The following is a 15952-nucleotide window of genomic DNA, read 5'->3' on the forward strand; positions in this document are numbered from 1 at the left end:
CCTGTGTATAAACGTGTGCATGGACATACGGACGTGGGTAAAAGGGCTGCATGTATTAACATTTTAAAACCCCATGGAAAGCAGGGTTGAGCGACTGTATTTCCCTTAGCTTGAGACAATAGGCCCCATACTGGTCTCCTGACTCGGGCACGGCTTCTGCTGAACTCAGCGAGCCGGAGTAAGGAGCGCCGGATTTGGGCCAGTGTTGGCTGAAGATTTACCTTGCACCCCCTCCCGTCCCCCAAGCTCTGTGGCCGGCCTCTTCTGCCATGTGCTCTGCAGGAGCGGCGGCAGCCGGGCGGGGCCCCGCGTGCAGGCTGCATTCTCATTGTCAACGTTCCACCCCGGGCCGCGCAGCGCCCAGCCCTCCCTATCTGTGGCACACACGCGCAGAGCGGAGCGAGGCGGCGGCTGCAGTAGCAGCCTGCAGCCCACACTGCCGGAGCCGCGCGCAGTAGCAGAGCACCAGCATGGCGGGGCTGCGCTACCCGCAGCAAGGCAGCTACTGCCGCGCAGCCACGGCCATGAACCTCTTGCTAGGCGTCTTCCAGGTCCTCTTACCCTGCTTTCGCCCGGGAGAAGCGCAGGGCCAAGGTAAGCGCTGGTAAATCAGCGTAAGGGAAAGGGGCTGGTGGAATTCGCAGATGGGGGGGAAGGGGGTTGCTGCTTGTAAATAAGGTGGTGGAGGAGAGCAGAGGGGCTGTGCATGGGCAAAGCAAAGGCGAAAGCCCTGCTCGAGCACCGACTAGCATGATCGATTTTGATCGCAAAGCCATTCCCTTTCCCTCCATCCTTTTGTGCATGCGATTCGAGCACAGCCCCTAGCTTTGTGTTGGCTGTAATGGTTCCCAGCCCTGAGACAGAGGGGAGAAGAATGAGGAGGACTCCGCTTCCTGCTGCATTGTTTCTGGCTCTGCTGGTGTGGCTGGAGTCCTCGGGTTTGGCCCATCTTTTAACGCTAGAAGCACTTGCAACCTTGTAACAAACTGCGAGCCAGCGTTACAGCGAAATAAGCCATGAATTTCCCCCTCCCAAACCCCACATCCTTGTGGCTCCCTCCCCCGGCTATGCCATGCTGCACACACACACACTGACATTGCAGAGAAAAGAGACCCTCCTTTTTAATCAGTAGAGGCTCCTCAGGGTAGGCATTAACCCACCCCCTGTTTTGAGTCAGACACATCATGATCTTAACCCGCTGCTACAAATTCGCTCGGAAGGCACCAGGTTTGCCTGCCCACTTTAGATGTCACCAGCCCGTGCTGCTTTTAATATGGACACTTTTTTCAGCATTGGGGAAAAGAGAAACATTAAATGCTGCTGTTAAAGCTTTCTCCTGTATGTAAAATATGATTAGTTATTTTACTCTGTGTTGTTTTGTTTGGCTTGTTTAGCTATTGACCCAATCCCCAGCGTGGTGGAGCTGTGGCAAGCTGAAGAAGGGGAACTGCTGATGCCCACTCAGGTGAGGAGATATGTTGACAGCACTGAGGGGTGTATAGAGGGAGGCGCAGAAGCAGCTTGGACAGCCAGCCCCCCGCAGCAGTGACTGCTACTAATGTCAGTTTGCCTTGCAAACAAACTGTGTGGCCACCGCACCTGGCAACAGTGCACAAGTCCCCCATGTGATACCATGAATCATAATAGGTTCAGGGGCAGGGTGTGTGTTTGGGACTGCACCTTGCCAGGGTTGCAGCAGCCAGCAGTGCTCACATTTAAGATTACATTGTAACTCTGAGAGAAATAAAGTGATTATCAAGCAGCCTGTAAAGGACAGTCTATTACAGTGTTGCTCTACCTCAATTCTGTTTTGGTGTAACGAGCTCTAATAGCGACAGAAGAGGTATGTCTGTTCAGTCCTTTGTCTTTTTGCGGAGGTATCCAGCAATGTTGCTAATTATAGTGATGGTTTTCTGATGTGGATTGTGGCTTGGCACAAATATCTTATTTTACATATACCACCAAAGATCCATCAAATGGTAGCTTTAAGCATGTGCTAATGTGGGCAGGATTTGAGCTGGAGTGTTAAAGGTTAAAAAGCTCAATATTCCATTCAGTAATCAAGTCCCGCCTTGATTTCGTTTTCCAGAGCTGTGAGACTCAAAAGAAAGAAGTCAAGTTAGAAGGAAAGAAACTACACAAACCGCTTAAATGCTTGTAATTGCTTTACAGTCCCTAGTTCTTCGCTTCCTCTTGCCTACCTGAGATATATCAAGTTCAAACTCCTCTAACCATTTCCTCCTGCTTTTCCCTCCCATTGTTTTTACTCCTCCTAAGCCCCTCCCCACTTCCCTCACATTTTCTTCAATGCTGCCCCCTATGCTTGAACTCTCTTCTCTCCATTCAACTTTTTAAAACATTTGATCCACTAAGCCTCTCAGTGATGACTTCTCCTCATGCACGATGTACACAATATTTGAGACTGAGCCATAATTTGTGTGTGAAGCGTAGTGTCTAACTGCTTCTTGTAGGTTCAGTATCCAGCATGCTGACAGACCTCCATAAATAATAACTTGCAGCACTCGCCAATAATGACATCTCACCTGGGGTTTATTTTTGTTTTTGTTTTGAAATCATTTGCTTTCTGAATCTGACTTGGGCAGCACCATTCTTTTGGTTTCTTAGTTTCTCTTTAAGGTGACCTGCAAGTGTGTGGAAGGAAAGGGATGGGAGAACTGGACTCATGCTTTGCTTTCAGGCCTTCTTTGTGCATCACAGGAGAACAAGGTGGTTTTGTTTTGTTTTGTTTGTTTTTAATCCTACCTGTTTGTAACATTAAAAATGTAGGTTCTGTTTATCCTGAAAGACTGTGGATGAATGGAAAACTAGTGGAATGTTGACTTTATAAGTACCAAGAAGGGGAAACTTGATGAGAGCAGATGTGGCTTTTGTTTAGACTCTGTAATTTTCTGTGAGTTTGTTTGTTTGTTTGTAATTTGTTAATGTCTGTTTAACTAAAACTCGAGAAAGAAAAGTTCTTTTGTAAAGGACTCGACATTTATTGAGCATAATCCTCTCAATTATGGGCTGAAAAAGCCCCAGATATGCACACAGGTTCTTGAGTCCTCCAATGAAAAAGGGAAATGCATTCTGATTTTTCTAAAATAAAAAACAAGCACGTGATTTTTTTGGGGAGTGGGTTAAGGAAGGGGGATGTGACTTTCTTTATATCTGTACACAAAAAGAAGGATCAGGGACTCTTAACGCAACTTGTTTTTGTTGACAGGCACTTTTGAAAAAGTATCAGCAGATCACTGTTGTAGTTGCTCTTAAGGTCAAGTATATTTTGTTAGTTTCTGCCAGAATCCAGAAAGCAATGGCATGGTAATTAAAAACTGGCACTCCGTAAGACAGACTCAGTATATTGTTACTAAAGGGAATTTTATGATGGGAAGAGTGACTTGGAAATCCCCAGGACAAAAATAACCCTCTTAGCCACCATAGATTCAGAGAGGGGGTTAATATATTTTTTTCAATTTAAAAACAAATCCTGGGTATGGCTATAAACATTGAAGATGCCAGCAATTAAGTCATCAAGCGCTGCTAGTTTGCACTGAACTTTTCCTTTGTGGTGTCCGTGGCATGCATATATATATAAAATCTTAAATGACTTCAGAATTGTGGGGGAGCTTATATTCTGTCACATTTGTGGACATAAATTAAGTATAATAGACCTGCAGGATGTTCTGTAAAAGATCTTGCTAGTGTGGATTTGGCTGTATTTACAAGTATTAGCAGATGTCCACAAATAGTGATGTTAAATTAGACAGAACATTTTCAGGATGCTGGAATAAACTCAGATAAAAGGGAATGCAATGACATTCATACATTTTTATAGCCTATTAAAGTACGGCTGTGGGAGACTAGGCAGGTTGAGATGGTGTCTCAGGGACAGAGTGGCGCTAGTATTTTAATATCGGTGCCCTGGTTATGTCTGGGGGGATGATGATGATTTCTGGTGCACAGGCTGCTAGATGGCAGGGTCCTAACTTCACTTCGTGTTGTTTAATGTAGTGTCTGTGGCTTTAATAAAATTAATTGCCATCTTTGATTCGAGGGTTATTGAAGACTTTGGTGCTACATGTGTAACTGAGACTTGGCTGGGTGACATTGCAGTGTGTCATTAGCCCAGATAAGTTGGTTAAAGCACAGATGGAATGTATGAGGTCTCCCACTTTAAAGCTGTATTCAACTTAGGTTATGTCTACATTGTTTAAAAAAAAGGAAAAAAAAAATGCAGCGGTGAGTCTGACACCAGGTCAACTGACTCTGGCTTGTTGGGTTTGAGCTATGGGGCTGAAAATAGCAGTGTAGATGTTCCCACCTGGGCTGGGATTCAGAACCTAAGCTCCAGCCTGAGCGGGAATAGTCTACACCGCTATTTTTAGCCCCATAGCATGAGCCTGAGTCAGTTGACCCAGGCTCTGAGACTTGCTGCTGTGGGATTTTATTTTTTTTGTTTTGCAGTGTAGGTGTGCCCTAAGAGAGCTCAATCTGAGACAGAGGGACTTGTGTGGATGTGCAGCCTACTCTTAAAGACCTTGGTTGAGAATTACAGTAGAACCTCGGAATTATGAACACCTCAGGAATTGTAACTCTGAAGTGTTTGTAACTCTAAAGTACAAACTCTAGATTTGTAACTCTAAAGTGTTCGTAAATCTGAACAAAACGTTGTTTAAAAAGTTTACAACTGAACATTGACTTAATACAGCTTTAAAACTTTACTATGCAGAAGAAAAAATGCTGCTTTTAACCATCTTAATTTAAATGAAGCAAGCACAGAAACAGTTTTCTTACCATGTCACATCTTTTTTTAAACTTTCCCTTTATTTTTTTAGTGGTTTACATTTAACACACTACTGTATTTGATATTGTGTGTGTGTGTGTCTCTGCTGCTGCTTGACTGCATTCTTTCAGTTCCAAATGAGGTGTGTGGTTGACCGGTCAGTTCGTAACTCTGGTGTTCCTAACTCGTGAGGTTCTGCTGTACTGTATTCCTCTTAATGCAGTGTTGGAGTGGTTGTGACTGATTGTTTATACAGATAATACAGAAACTATCCAGTGTTAGCTAAGAATCTCATGGGTGCCCTGCCAAATATGGGACTACCCCACGTGCTTTCTAGCCTAATACACACAGCTGTGTATACACGGGATCTTGATTTTGAATGAGTTTTGGAGGGAAGAGATTGCACTCTTGTCATGGATAATACCTTTGCCACCTCCATTATGAGGTTAGGACACCTCTTATTTGTTGGTCTACCTCAGGGGTCGGCAACCTTTCAGAAGTGGTGTGCCGAGTCTTCATTTATTCACTTTAATTTAAGGTTTCACGTGCCAGTAATGCATTCTAATGTTTTTTAGAGGGTCTCTCTCTCTATAAGTCTATATATTATATAACTAAGCTATTGTCGTATGTAAAGTAAACAAGGTTTTCAAAATGTTTAAGAAGCTTCATTTAAAATTAAATTAAAATGCTGATCTTACGCCGCCGGCCCGCTCAGCCCGCTGCCGGCCTGGGGTTCCGTTCACCGAGGCTGGCAGCAGGCTGAGCGGGGCCTGTGGCCGGGACCCCGGCTGGCAAGGGGCTGGCAGCCGGAACCCGGGGCTGGCAGCCGGAACCCGGGGCTGGCAGCCGGAACCCGGGGCTGGCAGCCGGAACCCGGGGCTGGCAGCCGGAACCCGGGGCTGGCAGTGGGCTGAGCGGCTCAGCCGGCTGCCACTCAGACCGCTGCCGGTCTGGGGTTCCATCTGTTGGCTCCTGCCAGCCAGGGTCCCGGCTGCCGGCCCCTCCAGCCCGCTGCCAGTCTGGGATCCTGGCCCTGCCCACATAGAATGGGTACCTACCTTCTCCCTGGTTCTAGAACATTCTTTTCCTGTCTCCTTCTGCACTGAGCTGAGGGTGGGAGTGCACTGAGCACAGGGCTGGGGGTGAAGGAGCAGGCTGGAGGTTGGGGTGCAGGGTCTGGCCAGGAGCTAGAATGAGGGAAGGGGATCAGAGTTGGAGCAGGAGGTTTGGGTGTGGAGTGCTTACCTGGGCAGCTCCCGTTTGGTACGAGGGGTGCAGGTGAGAATGTGTGTGTGGGGGGGTGCAGGAGCTCCCGTTTGGTGCTCAGGGTGGGGGTGGGAATGTGGGGGGTGCAAGAGTCAGGGTATGGGGTGTGGGGGGTGCAAGAGTCAGGACAGAGGGCTCGGGGTGTGTGAGGAGGGTGCAGGAGTCAGGGCATGGGGTGTGGGGGGGCTGGGTATGTGTGGAGGATGCTGGAGTCAGGGCTGGGGTTGTGGGGGGTACAGGGGTCAGGGCAGAGGGCTGGGGTGTGTGTGTGTGTGGGGGGGTGTGGGGGTCAGGGCAGAGGGCTGGGGGTGTGGGCTAGGGTCATGGGGGTGCTTGCAGCCCCCTGACCAGAGCGGCTCACGGCAGGGGGCTGGAGGGGTTATGCCCTGATTCCACCCCGTTCCCCAAGACCCCGTCCTAACCTCTTCTCCGCCTCCTCCCCGGAGCAGCAAGCACACTGCGGCTCCACTTCTCCCCATCCCTCGCAAGGGCCATCAGCTGATGGGGGCAGGGAGAGGAGGATGGGCAGGAACGCAGCATGCTGGGGGAAGGGGCGGGGGAGTGGGGAGCTCACTTGCACTGCAGCAGCAGCTGGCAGGACCAAGCTTCTTCACCCTGCCCCCGCTGGGTGTTGGGGGCAGAGAAGAGCAGGCCGGGGCGGGCACGATTTTTAATGGCACGCTGCTGCCTGCCGGGGTCCCAGCCTGGGTTCGGGAGCGGGGTGGGCGGCTGGGAGCCGGCGGGCAGCAACGTGCCATTAAAAATCGGCTCGTATGCCGTCTTTGGCACGCATGCCATAGGTTGCTGGCCCCTGATCTACCTCCAGAACAAGTTAGATTTCAGATGGCTGTCAGGAAATGGCTGTTCAGACTGTCAACTCCCCAGATAACATATTGTCCTACCAGGCTATCTTTTTATCCTAGATTGTCAATGAAGTTGTGCTGAGTTACTCATTCCCTGCATGTTTCTCCCAGATAATGCTGATATACAGGGTGGATTTGATTTAAATCACTGGTCAGGAAGACTCGATTTAATCATGGATTTCTACATAAAAGTGCATTCTTGTTGGTTGTTATAACCTTAATACATATTTTTCACAACTCAGAGATAGATGTAGGTTTCATTTTTAGAAGGTACACACTATACATTTTAAAAGTGATTTCTTTTGAAAACTTTTCAGATTAGTTTTACAGCTATATCAGAAAATGAATGATTGTTTGGTTATTTCATTTACCAAAGGTAATAGAAGCAGATATTTATGAAGTCATTGGCAGGTGAACTATCTCCAACTCAACAGGTTAATCATTAATATTTGGAGGATTTTCTTGCCATGCTGTATTAGGAGGAGAACATCACCAGACGCACATTTAAATTGGTTTATTTAACTAAAACAACGTTATGTATTCTGGGATTTTTTTCTTCAACAGCAAACATATAACATTTTAACAAAACAAGCGCATGAATTTTTGAATTTAGTTAAACATTCAGGTTTTTTAAAATCAGGTTTGTTTTTGTTAAAATTGTTTAAAATAGTTAAATGAAATATTTAAAAAAACCAAAAATTAAATCAAATATGTCAGCCAGGTCAACATGAGAAACTTAAAATACTGGCTTCTGCAGTTAACTCAGTCATCTTCACCTTCATTTTCCCGTTTGTTCATAATCTGGAAAAGAAAAACAAGCTTTCCTGTTTTTTCAGGTCCCAAACGATTTCTCAATTTGGAATGAATTAGTCCAAAGGAAGAAAATATTCTTTCTACACTGGCAGAAGAAGCTACTGCTGTTAAAAGTGAGATTATTACTTCAACAGTCTCTGAATCCAAATGCTTAAGTGACTTACACCAGTTCACTGGTGTGACTTTCTTTAAAACATCATCAGCAAACATATATTTCTTGAATGGTTCTTATTCCCAAACTGGGTCTCTTTTACGGCCTGCTGCCATTATAGGTTTTCCCTTCTAGGGAGAGAATGGTATGGTAGATCTCAAATCAATGAAAGCTACACTTAGAAAGACCTCAAGACTTCTGGAATATGCTGCTCAAACAGTTTCACTTTGTTTCTCCTGCCTGTCCCTCCCTTCTCACATTTATCTCCAGATCTGTTCTTCCCCCAACAATCTTCTATTTGTTGAACTTTTTGAAACTTTGCACTTTTAGAGAGAGTTAAGGGATTAACTCTGTGTACAGAAATGTGCAGAGGGACAGTAGGGTTGAGATCTGTTATTTCTCACATCTATATATTTATTTATTTATAACATTCTTGCTGTTAACAAGCATGTTATCTCTGGAGATACAAATCCACAGTTTGAGAACTGCAAAATTAAGCATCTCTGATGGTATCTTCTAGACTGAGCACTGAGTTCCATTGGGTAGATAGAAAGATTAACCTAAATCCCATAAAATTGGGTCCCTAATCCATGAACTATTGGAATTTATTTACAAAATTTTTCTTAAACATTACATGACTATATTGTCTCATACTATAGTATTAGAATTTATAATCCCTATTCCATGATGAGATATTTTTGAGCTATAATGTATCTTAATTAAAACTATATTTTAGATTGCTTTTTTCCTCAAAAAGCATTTTATCAAAAAAAATCCAATTTAAATTAAAAAAATCCAATTTTTTTTTAAAAATCATTGATTTTTATTCACCCTACTGATAGAGTTTGACAGCTAGAGGAAGGAAGATAGTATTAGAGCTAGAAGGCATGTTCCAAGTCATGAATGTTCGAGGTGTTATGCCATGGCTGTACCACTGATGCGGAAGGATATCTTCTCCACACCATAGCGAATGTGAAGTCCTGAGCAGTAGAACTGTTAAAGAATGGTGAGGACCCTGGAGATACAGAATGAGACAACAGAGAATCAGATTTTAGGTTTTCACGCTTGTTAAAGGTTGTGGGTAATACCACTTAGAATCAGACTGGATTACTAGCCTTTGTTGTGACATAGCTCGTTTAGGAAGATTAAAATTTGAAGTGGAGGTTCTGAAATGCATAGGGAATGCTGGGAAACTGGATTTATCTCCCTCCTAGTTGGTTAAGTCTAGTGGGGGAAGATGCTAGCTCATTTATGAGAGGAGATTGTCAACCCCTCTTCAGGAGTTTCAGATGCTAACCTCTCTTGTTACGCTGATGCTGAAGAACCCTCTGAGGTTGTGAATTTCTAACCTCCCTTTTTAAGGAAAGTTTATGAAATGGTTTTGAAGTCCTCAGATTTTCTTAATTCCTGTCAGTCTTGTTGCAGGCCTGGATTTGATATGAAGACTGCACTTGTCTCATAGGTTCGTGATCTGCTTCTGGCGATGGACAAAGATTAGCTGTCTGTGCTGCCTTTTAAAAAAAATCTATCAGATGCTTTTAATGCCATTAACCAATGATATATTGATGCATTTGCTGACCCTGGCAAAGATAGAATTGTATCTGAGTGCTTGTCTTTTTCCTTTCTTCATAGTCCCCTGGCTAATATTGAGCAGCTGCTCATCTCTTCAGGGATTCTTTTCTGCCATCCATTGCTCAGTAGGTTTGTGAAGCTGTGTGGGCTTTGTTGCCCCACAGCTCTGAGTTTCCATTTTATTGGACCTCGATGATAGTTAATCACTTCTCCAGTGTCTAACCAAAATTGGAGCTTGAATCAGAGGTTCATCCTGGGTTAGAGGTAGAATGGGAAAACAGCTGGAGGAAGTCATAAAAGTTCTATCTTTTCTTTGTGCGGCGTTTTCCTACTATTTGCTGTTCAGGTTTGCAAGTTGAGTATCTTGTGGGACTTTAAGCTGGTGCTTCAGTAACCAAGAAAACTTCATATCATTTGTGCTTGGCAAGATGACTGACCTGTTCATGAAAATGTTACTCTAACTAATGTTGTCCTTTACTTGGTCAGTGCAAATTGCATGGTTGCACCCTGTTTTGCACTACACCTGAAGACCACTTGGAAACACCAGCTGGTTCAGAACATAGCTATTTGCCCATTTAAAGGGGTTTCCTGCAACAAGCATATTAAATCAAAGCTCTGTTTCACTTCAGTATGCAATTCAAAGTGTTTTGAACTACAAATTATCATGATTTGTGCCATGTATGTTTTGGAGACCATCTCTCTTCTCATGTTCTATTTCAGCAGTTGAGATCAGCTGTGATGCTTGAGCTCATAGGCCCTAGAAATGTTTGTGGGCTTCTGTGTTCATTGGAGAGTCCTAGATTTAGGAATTTGCTTCCTTGCCTTTGGTCAGACAAATGCCAGAGTTTGTCGACCTTAAAGGTGTTTTATGGTCTGTTTTCTCAGACTTTGGCTAATGAATGCATTGAATAATGACCAGTACTTTGAGGGAACTGATTGATCTTTATGATTTGGGAGTGTTTAGTGTTGATATTGGTTTATCTTTAATTCTTTCTGTATGCTTTTAATCATTTGAATTGTACATGTGCATAAAATTCTGAATAGGTGCATTTGTACAATCGGAAATAAATACAGTAGTTGGAAGTTTAGAAAAGATAATGGATTAACGATATTAAGTGGCAATAAAATCCTAAATCTTGGTTAGATGTTGTTTAATTACTTAAGCATGTAGAATTTCTTTGTACTGAATGGAGCTACTTAATTCTTTTATAATTTCTGCTGTCTTTTTACTTGTGAATCATGATTGTGTCAGTTTCAGTGGGATTAGAAGCACAGTACATTTCCACTGTACACTGTAATGATATTTAAATCCTCACACAGTATTTTTTCTGTTCATTAGGCTGATTCTGAGGAGGATGTGGAAGAGCATCCACAAGAGCAAAGGTAAGCAAAACCCAACTTAAACCATGGATATTAGAGCTCATCTCAGTTTATAAAACTGCATTATACACTTTAAAACGCATTCAGGTGTCACTGGACAGATTAGTTAAAAATAAAAGTATTCTGACATATTACATTGTGTTTTATAATAAACTTGAAATGCCCATGACATTAATGCTACAGTACTTATATCATTGTTAATGTTAATTAATGTTAATACAAACTAATTGTTGTCAGTGAAGCCAGATGTAAAGCACAATATGTACCAGGCTCAGAAAAATACTCTTGCCTCTTTTCTTCCTAATTTTTTACCTTTGTTGTATTTGATTTTCATGGTTTTTGCACAAAAGATTTTTACATTTGAAAATGGACTTTATGTATCTTTCATAGAGTGTCTGTTGTTTGAACTTGTAATGGATCAAATCTCAGTTGTAAATTATAATAATCTCACAGTGTTGCGAATGTTGTGAGTGTTGTTAACACTTGTATATTTACAGTGATAGGCATGATAGAAGAGCTGGTGGGGGAGAGAAACAGTTTCACCTTGTTATTATAGATCCACATATTTCCTGGACTTTCAGTTTCTTGAAATCAGATAAACAATAAAGTTTTTAAGAAATGTAGCTCTTAACTATGCTGTTTCTTTTAATGTCAGTCCTTCCATTTTAAAGGGTTGGGTAGTATCTAGGGCTGCAGTTTTGTCACAGCATACTTATCCAAAGTCATGGAGTGGTCATGGTAAATTTAGTTAAAGTCACGGGTTCAGGGGAAATGGTGTGTAAAATCATGGATATGAACATTCAACTATCTGTGCCTCTTTAAATGCAATATACATAAATACTTCCACAGTAGTCTGTCTACTGACACAGGGAAAAACCCACCCAGGAGACAAACTCATGGGAGGTCACCGCTTGTGTTCTTTTCCATGCTGCCGCCGCCGCCTCACCCTACCAAAGGTGCACTGACCACCTGCAGCAGCAACCTCCACCCTGGCACTGGAACTCTGTTCCCAGCCTGATGAGGAGGGGAGGCCCTGTGAAGTGTGGGGGAAGAGACCTGGAGAATGAGCCCAGCCCAGCGAGTAGGAGAAGCCCTTGCGGGACAGGGGGGATGGAAGAGCAAGCTCACCCGACACTGGTGGTTCCTGTCCCATAGGGTTGGGTCCAGCTCGCTGCGCCAGGTGTTGTGACCTGATGCACAGGGTCTCAGTGCCATGCATATTTGGTCCAGTCACCCCTTCTGTCATGACAGGAGGGTGGCCAGGCAAAATTTAAGTGAGTGATGCGACGATCCCATGCTCCAGGACTGGGAAGCCAGGCCCAGCCCCGTGGGACAGGAGCCATTGTCATGGGGTGAGTGCAGGATGGACTCGCTCTCCAGGCCCTCCTCCCAGGCTTCCCCTCCTCACTGGGCTGGTGTGGGCTTACTTTCCAGGGCCTTCCCTCTGTACGGGGCCAGCGATCCACCATTGTCTGGGAAATGCTGCTTTATTAAAAAGAACAGGAATACTTGTGGCACCTTAGAGACTAACCAATTTATGAGAGCATAAGCTTTCGTGGGCTAGAGCCCACTGCATTGGATGCATAGAATGGAACATACAGTAAGAAGATATTTATATACACATACAGAGAAGGTGGAAATTGTCATACAAACTGTAAGAGGCTCATTAATTAAGATGAGCTGTTATCAGCAGGAGAAAAAAACTTTTGTAGTGATAATCAAGATGGCCCATTTAGACAGTTGACAAGAAGGTGTGAGGTTATGTAACATAGGGAAATAGATTCAGTATGTGTAATGACCCAGCCACTCCTAGTCTTAATTAATGAGCCTCTTACAGTTTGTATGGCAACTTCCACCTTCTCTGTATGTGTATATATATATATCTTCTTACTATATGTTCCATTCTGTGCATCCAATGATGTGGGCTGTAGCCAACGAAAGCTTATGCTCTAATAAATTGGTTAGTCTCTAATGTGCCACAAGTACTCCTTTTCTTTTTGCGGATACAGACTAACACTGCTGCTACTCTGAAACCTGCTTTATTGAAGTCATTGACACAAAGAAAAGTCACAATATCAGTAATACTTTTAGCACCGTGACAAACCCACAACCCTAAATATTACACAATTTTTTTCACATATTTTGTTTTCTCTAAGTGTCCAGATTAAAATACTTGGAAATCTACCAGTGAAACAGTTCTGTTCTTTGGTACACATTAGTGTAGGCACATCTTTCAGTGCCATGTAAGTCATACAGATCACAGGACTTAAAATAAACAAATGTTTTAGATATAATGCAACAATATATGAATAGCTGCAGTTATCCACAAAAGCTTGTTTCATTCAGCCAGTGATTAAATGTGGGCAAACACAGGATTTCATTACCTTCTTAATTATTAGTGGAGCAGGGGTTGTTGGGTGATTTGCACCCCACTGCAGCCCTCTTCCAGGTAAATTTTTTTCCATCAGGAGTCCAGCTGCTTAGGATATGCAGTCAGGAGCCTGCCTAATCCAGGACAGAACCAAAGCTGTTATCTCTGTTCTCCCTCAAGTCCTAGAGAATGGTAAAACTGGCATTTGAAATGGAATAGCACAGTTGTTGGTACCTCTACCGGTTGCTGCTTACAGTTCCTGCCCATGTACTACATGTGATTCCTAGTCACAATATGGCTGATAACTTTACCTTGTTTTTCCTGCCAAAGAAGGGCCAGATCCTTCAGTTGTTACTCAGGCAAAACTTCCATTGATAACAGTGGGAGTTCTGCCTGGATAAGGACTGAGGTTTTTGTCCTGCTGTTTGTGCCTGTGGCCTGTAAGATTTTTTCCATGCAGTGTTTTTAATGCATCTCGAAGCATTGCTGGGATGAAGTCAGGACCAACTGAAGATGGTGTTTGTGCTTCTAATTAGTTGCCAGAAACATGGGGCATGGGGAGAAAAAACGTCCTTTGATGTTTGCTTTTCCCGGTAGGTTCTGTGGCTGGCTCAAAGGGCACTGGTAATAAAAATATTGGTAAAAGCTTAAAATAGTTCCTGAGATTGTGATAGGTCCTGTGACCAATTTTTAGCTACTCAGATGTTTTAAAATAGCTTAATGGCTGATCCATCTCGAATATAGATCTTTGTTGTGAAAGTAAAATTTGTCAGCTGTACTGCACGCTTAAACTGTTTTCATACTTGAGTGCTCTGGGAAATCTATCTATATAGCTCTCGATTTGCATGTGTCCTTTAAGCTTTTTTTTGTATTTTCCTGCATATGCAATAGTTATTTGGACATTATGAATAAGGGCTAGAAAAGATAGCTGAGAAAGATAGTAATAAGAATAGTATCCGAGGGGTAGCCGTGTTAGTCTGTATCCACAAAAACAATGAAGAGTCTGGTGGCACCTTAAAGACTAACAGATTTATTTGGGCATAAGCTTTCATGGGTAAAAAACCCAAGCTAAAAGTAGCAAGTATAATGGTGAAAGTGAATTAAAGCGGTCTCCAGTGCTGAAGAAAGCAGACAGAGTTATGGATCTTGGGACACACACACAGAGATCTTCCCAAAGCATTACATAGTCTGCAATGTCTAATGCTAAGTTAATGGGTTCTTTTGGGAGCTTGTTAATCTAATTTTAGAAAAATGATCACTAAGGCATTAACTGTATTAACTGACTTCCTGTACATGTGCATCTCAGAAGCATCCATTTGAGGTGTGTTTTGTGTTGTGTATATAAAAGGAATAGATATAATTTATTATCTTTGTACCCAATTTTCTACATAGGCTAATGCCAAAACCATATTTTAAAAAAAAATATGGAGAGGGTTGCCATTTTGTCATAAATTTTGGAAAGAACCTTTCACTGACAAGTCAGAAATGCTTTGTTTGGAGTTCTGTGGGCTGGCAGATGCCTGGCATAAGTGTGTGTGTGTGTGTCGGGGGGGGGGGAAGACTAGTGGGGAGGGGAGGAAGATGTTGCTAGTTACCTAGGTTACAATTCCTGCTTCCCTGATTGCTTGGACTCTCCTGGGGAGTGTTTTATGGCTACCTGGATCAAGGTCAATGTAGGAAATGCTGACAATGTGTAGTTAGATGGTTGGACATGCTTTTTTGGAATACGTTCTTCAACCAAATTAAAAGATTCACTTACTTAGAAATAACCTTTTATGTTGTTTCAAGTTTATTAAAAAATATCTCCTGCATTTGTAGAGCTGGAGGGAAAGCTCTCTAACAAAAACAAGTTTGGCATAGGCTGTTACCAGCAGAAGAAAATCAGTGACAAGTGCTGACAATTATTTCTTCAAACTGTTGAAACGTCAGAGTTTGAACAGCTGAAAGTGGACGAGCAAGTACTGCTTGTCTGAACTGAAGGAAGATAACGCCTGTAATACTGCCCAATTTGCTAAAATAGAGAAAGATCGAGTACAGTAAGCTGTGACGGATCTTGTGGCCAGGCTTAATTTTGCTGAGGGTAAAAATGAAAAACCAGAAAGTGAAGTTGAAACTATTGAAAGAGGTTACATGATAAACCAAGCTATGATAAAGGCTTTCCCTGCCAAACTCCTATAATTTGCGGGGAGGGAAAGACCTCAGCTTGTAGGATCAGAGGCTTTTTAGAATAGTCTGCTTATGAGGATTAAACTGCATTTATTTTTATTACCCAGTTGTTTCACATTAGAACGTGCACATCGAGTAGCCAAAGATATTGGAAAGTCAAATGATAAACAGAGACCGACATCATTGAAATGTCTTAATGTCCATTACAAAGTCTCCAGCTAGTCTACAGGGAAAAAGAAAGAAATTTTTCATTGATTTATTTTAAAAACTGAGTCTTCTAAGACTTTGAAGGAGAAAAGGCTTCTTGTTCTTACAGTTTTTCATTGGGGATTTTATAGAAAAGTTTGCCCTAAAATTACCTCTCTCATTGATTAATGTGTATAGAAGGAATGTTGCTGTACACTTATATCATAAAGGCACACAATAGAGAAAGGGAAGGACTGCAAACAGATCTATTTTTTGTTGTTGTTGTTGCAATATTATAGTAGTAGCAAATAGGATAGAAGGTATTTTACCCACTTTAACTTAAACAGATTAGGCATTTTTGTTTTGTGTCGACAAGGCTCAGATAACATAATAAAAGT

General features: G+C 42.8%; 1 protein-coding gene across 5 annotated transcripts in view; it reads left to right on the forward strand.

Moving 5' to 3' along the window:
• Window positions 1-388: 388 nt before the first annotated feature.
• The window catches only part of TMEM131L (transmembrane 131 like), a 134112-nt gene continuing 118548 nt past the window's right edge, over window positions 389-15952 (forward strand). For 3 of the 5 annotated variants that reach the window (XM_048847422.2, XM_048847424.2, XM_075127751.1), the window contains exons 1-3: window positions 390-594; window positions 1395-1465; window positions 10791-10834. In XM_048847422.2, the coding sequence (XP_048703379.1) occupies window positions 471-594; window positions 1395-1465; window positions 10791-10834 (239 nt within the window). In that variant the 5' untranslated portion in view covers window positions 390-470. Of the gene's footprint in view, window positions 595-1394; window positions 1466-2627; window positions 2728-7751; window positions 7842-10790; window positions 10835-15952 lie in introns of those variants that run through there. The other 2 variants (XM_075127750.1, XM_075127752.1) reach the window with 2 other exon arrangements.

Source organism: Caretta caretta, chromosome 4, assembly GCF_965140235.1.
Source record: "Caretta caretta isolate rCarCar2 chromosome 4, rCarCar1.hap1, whole genome shotgun sequence".
Taxonomy (NCBI): domain Eukaryota; kingdom Metazoa; phylum Chordata; order Testudines; family Cheloniidae; genus Caretta; species Caretta caretta.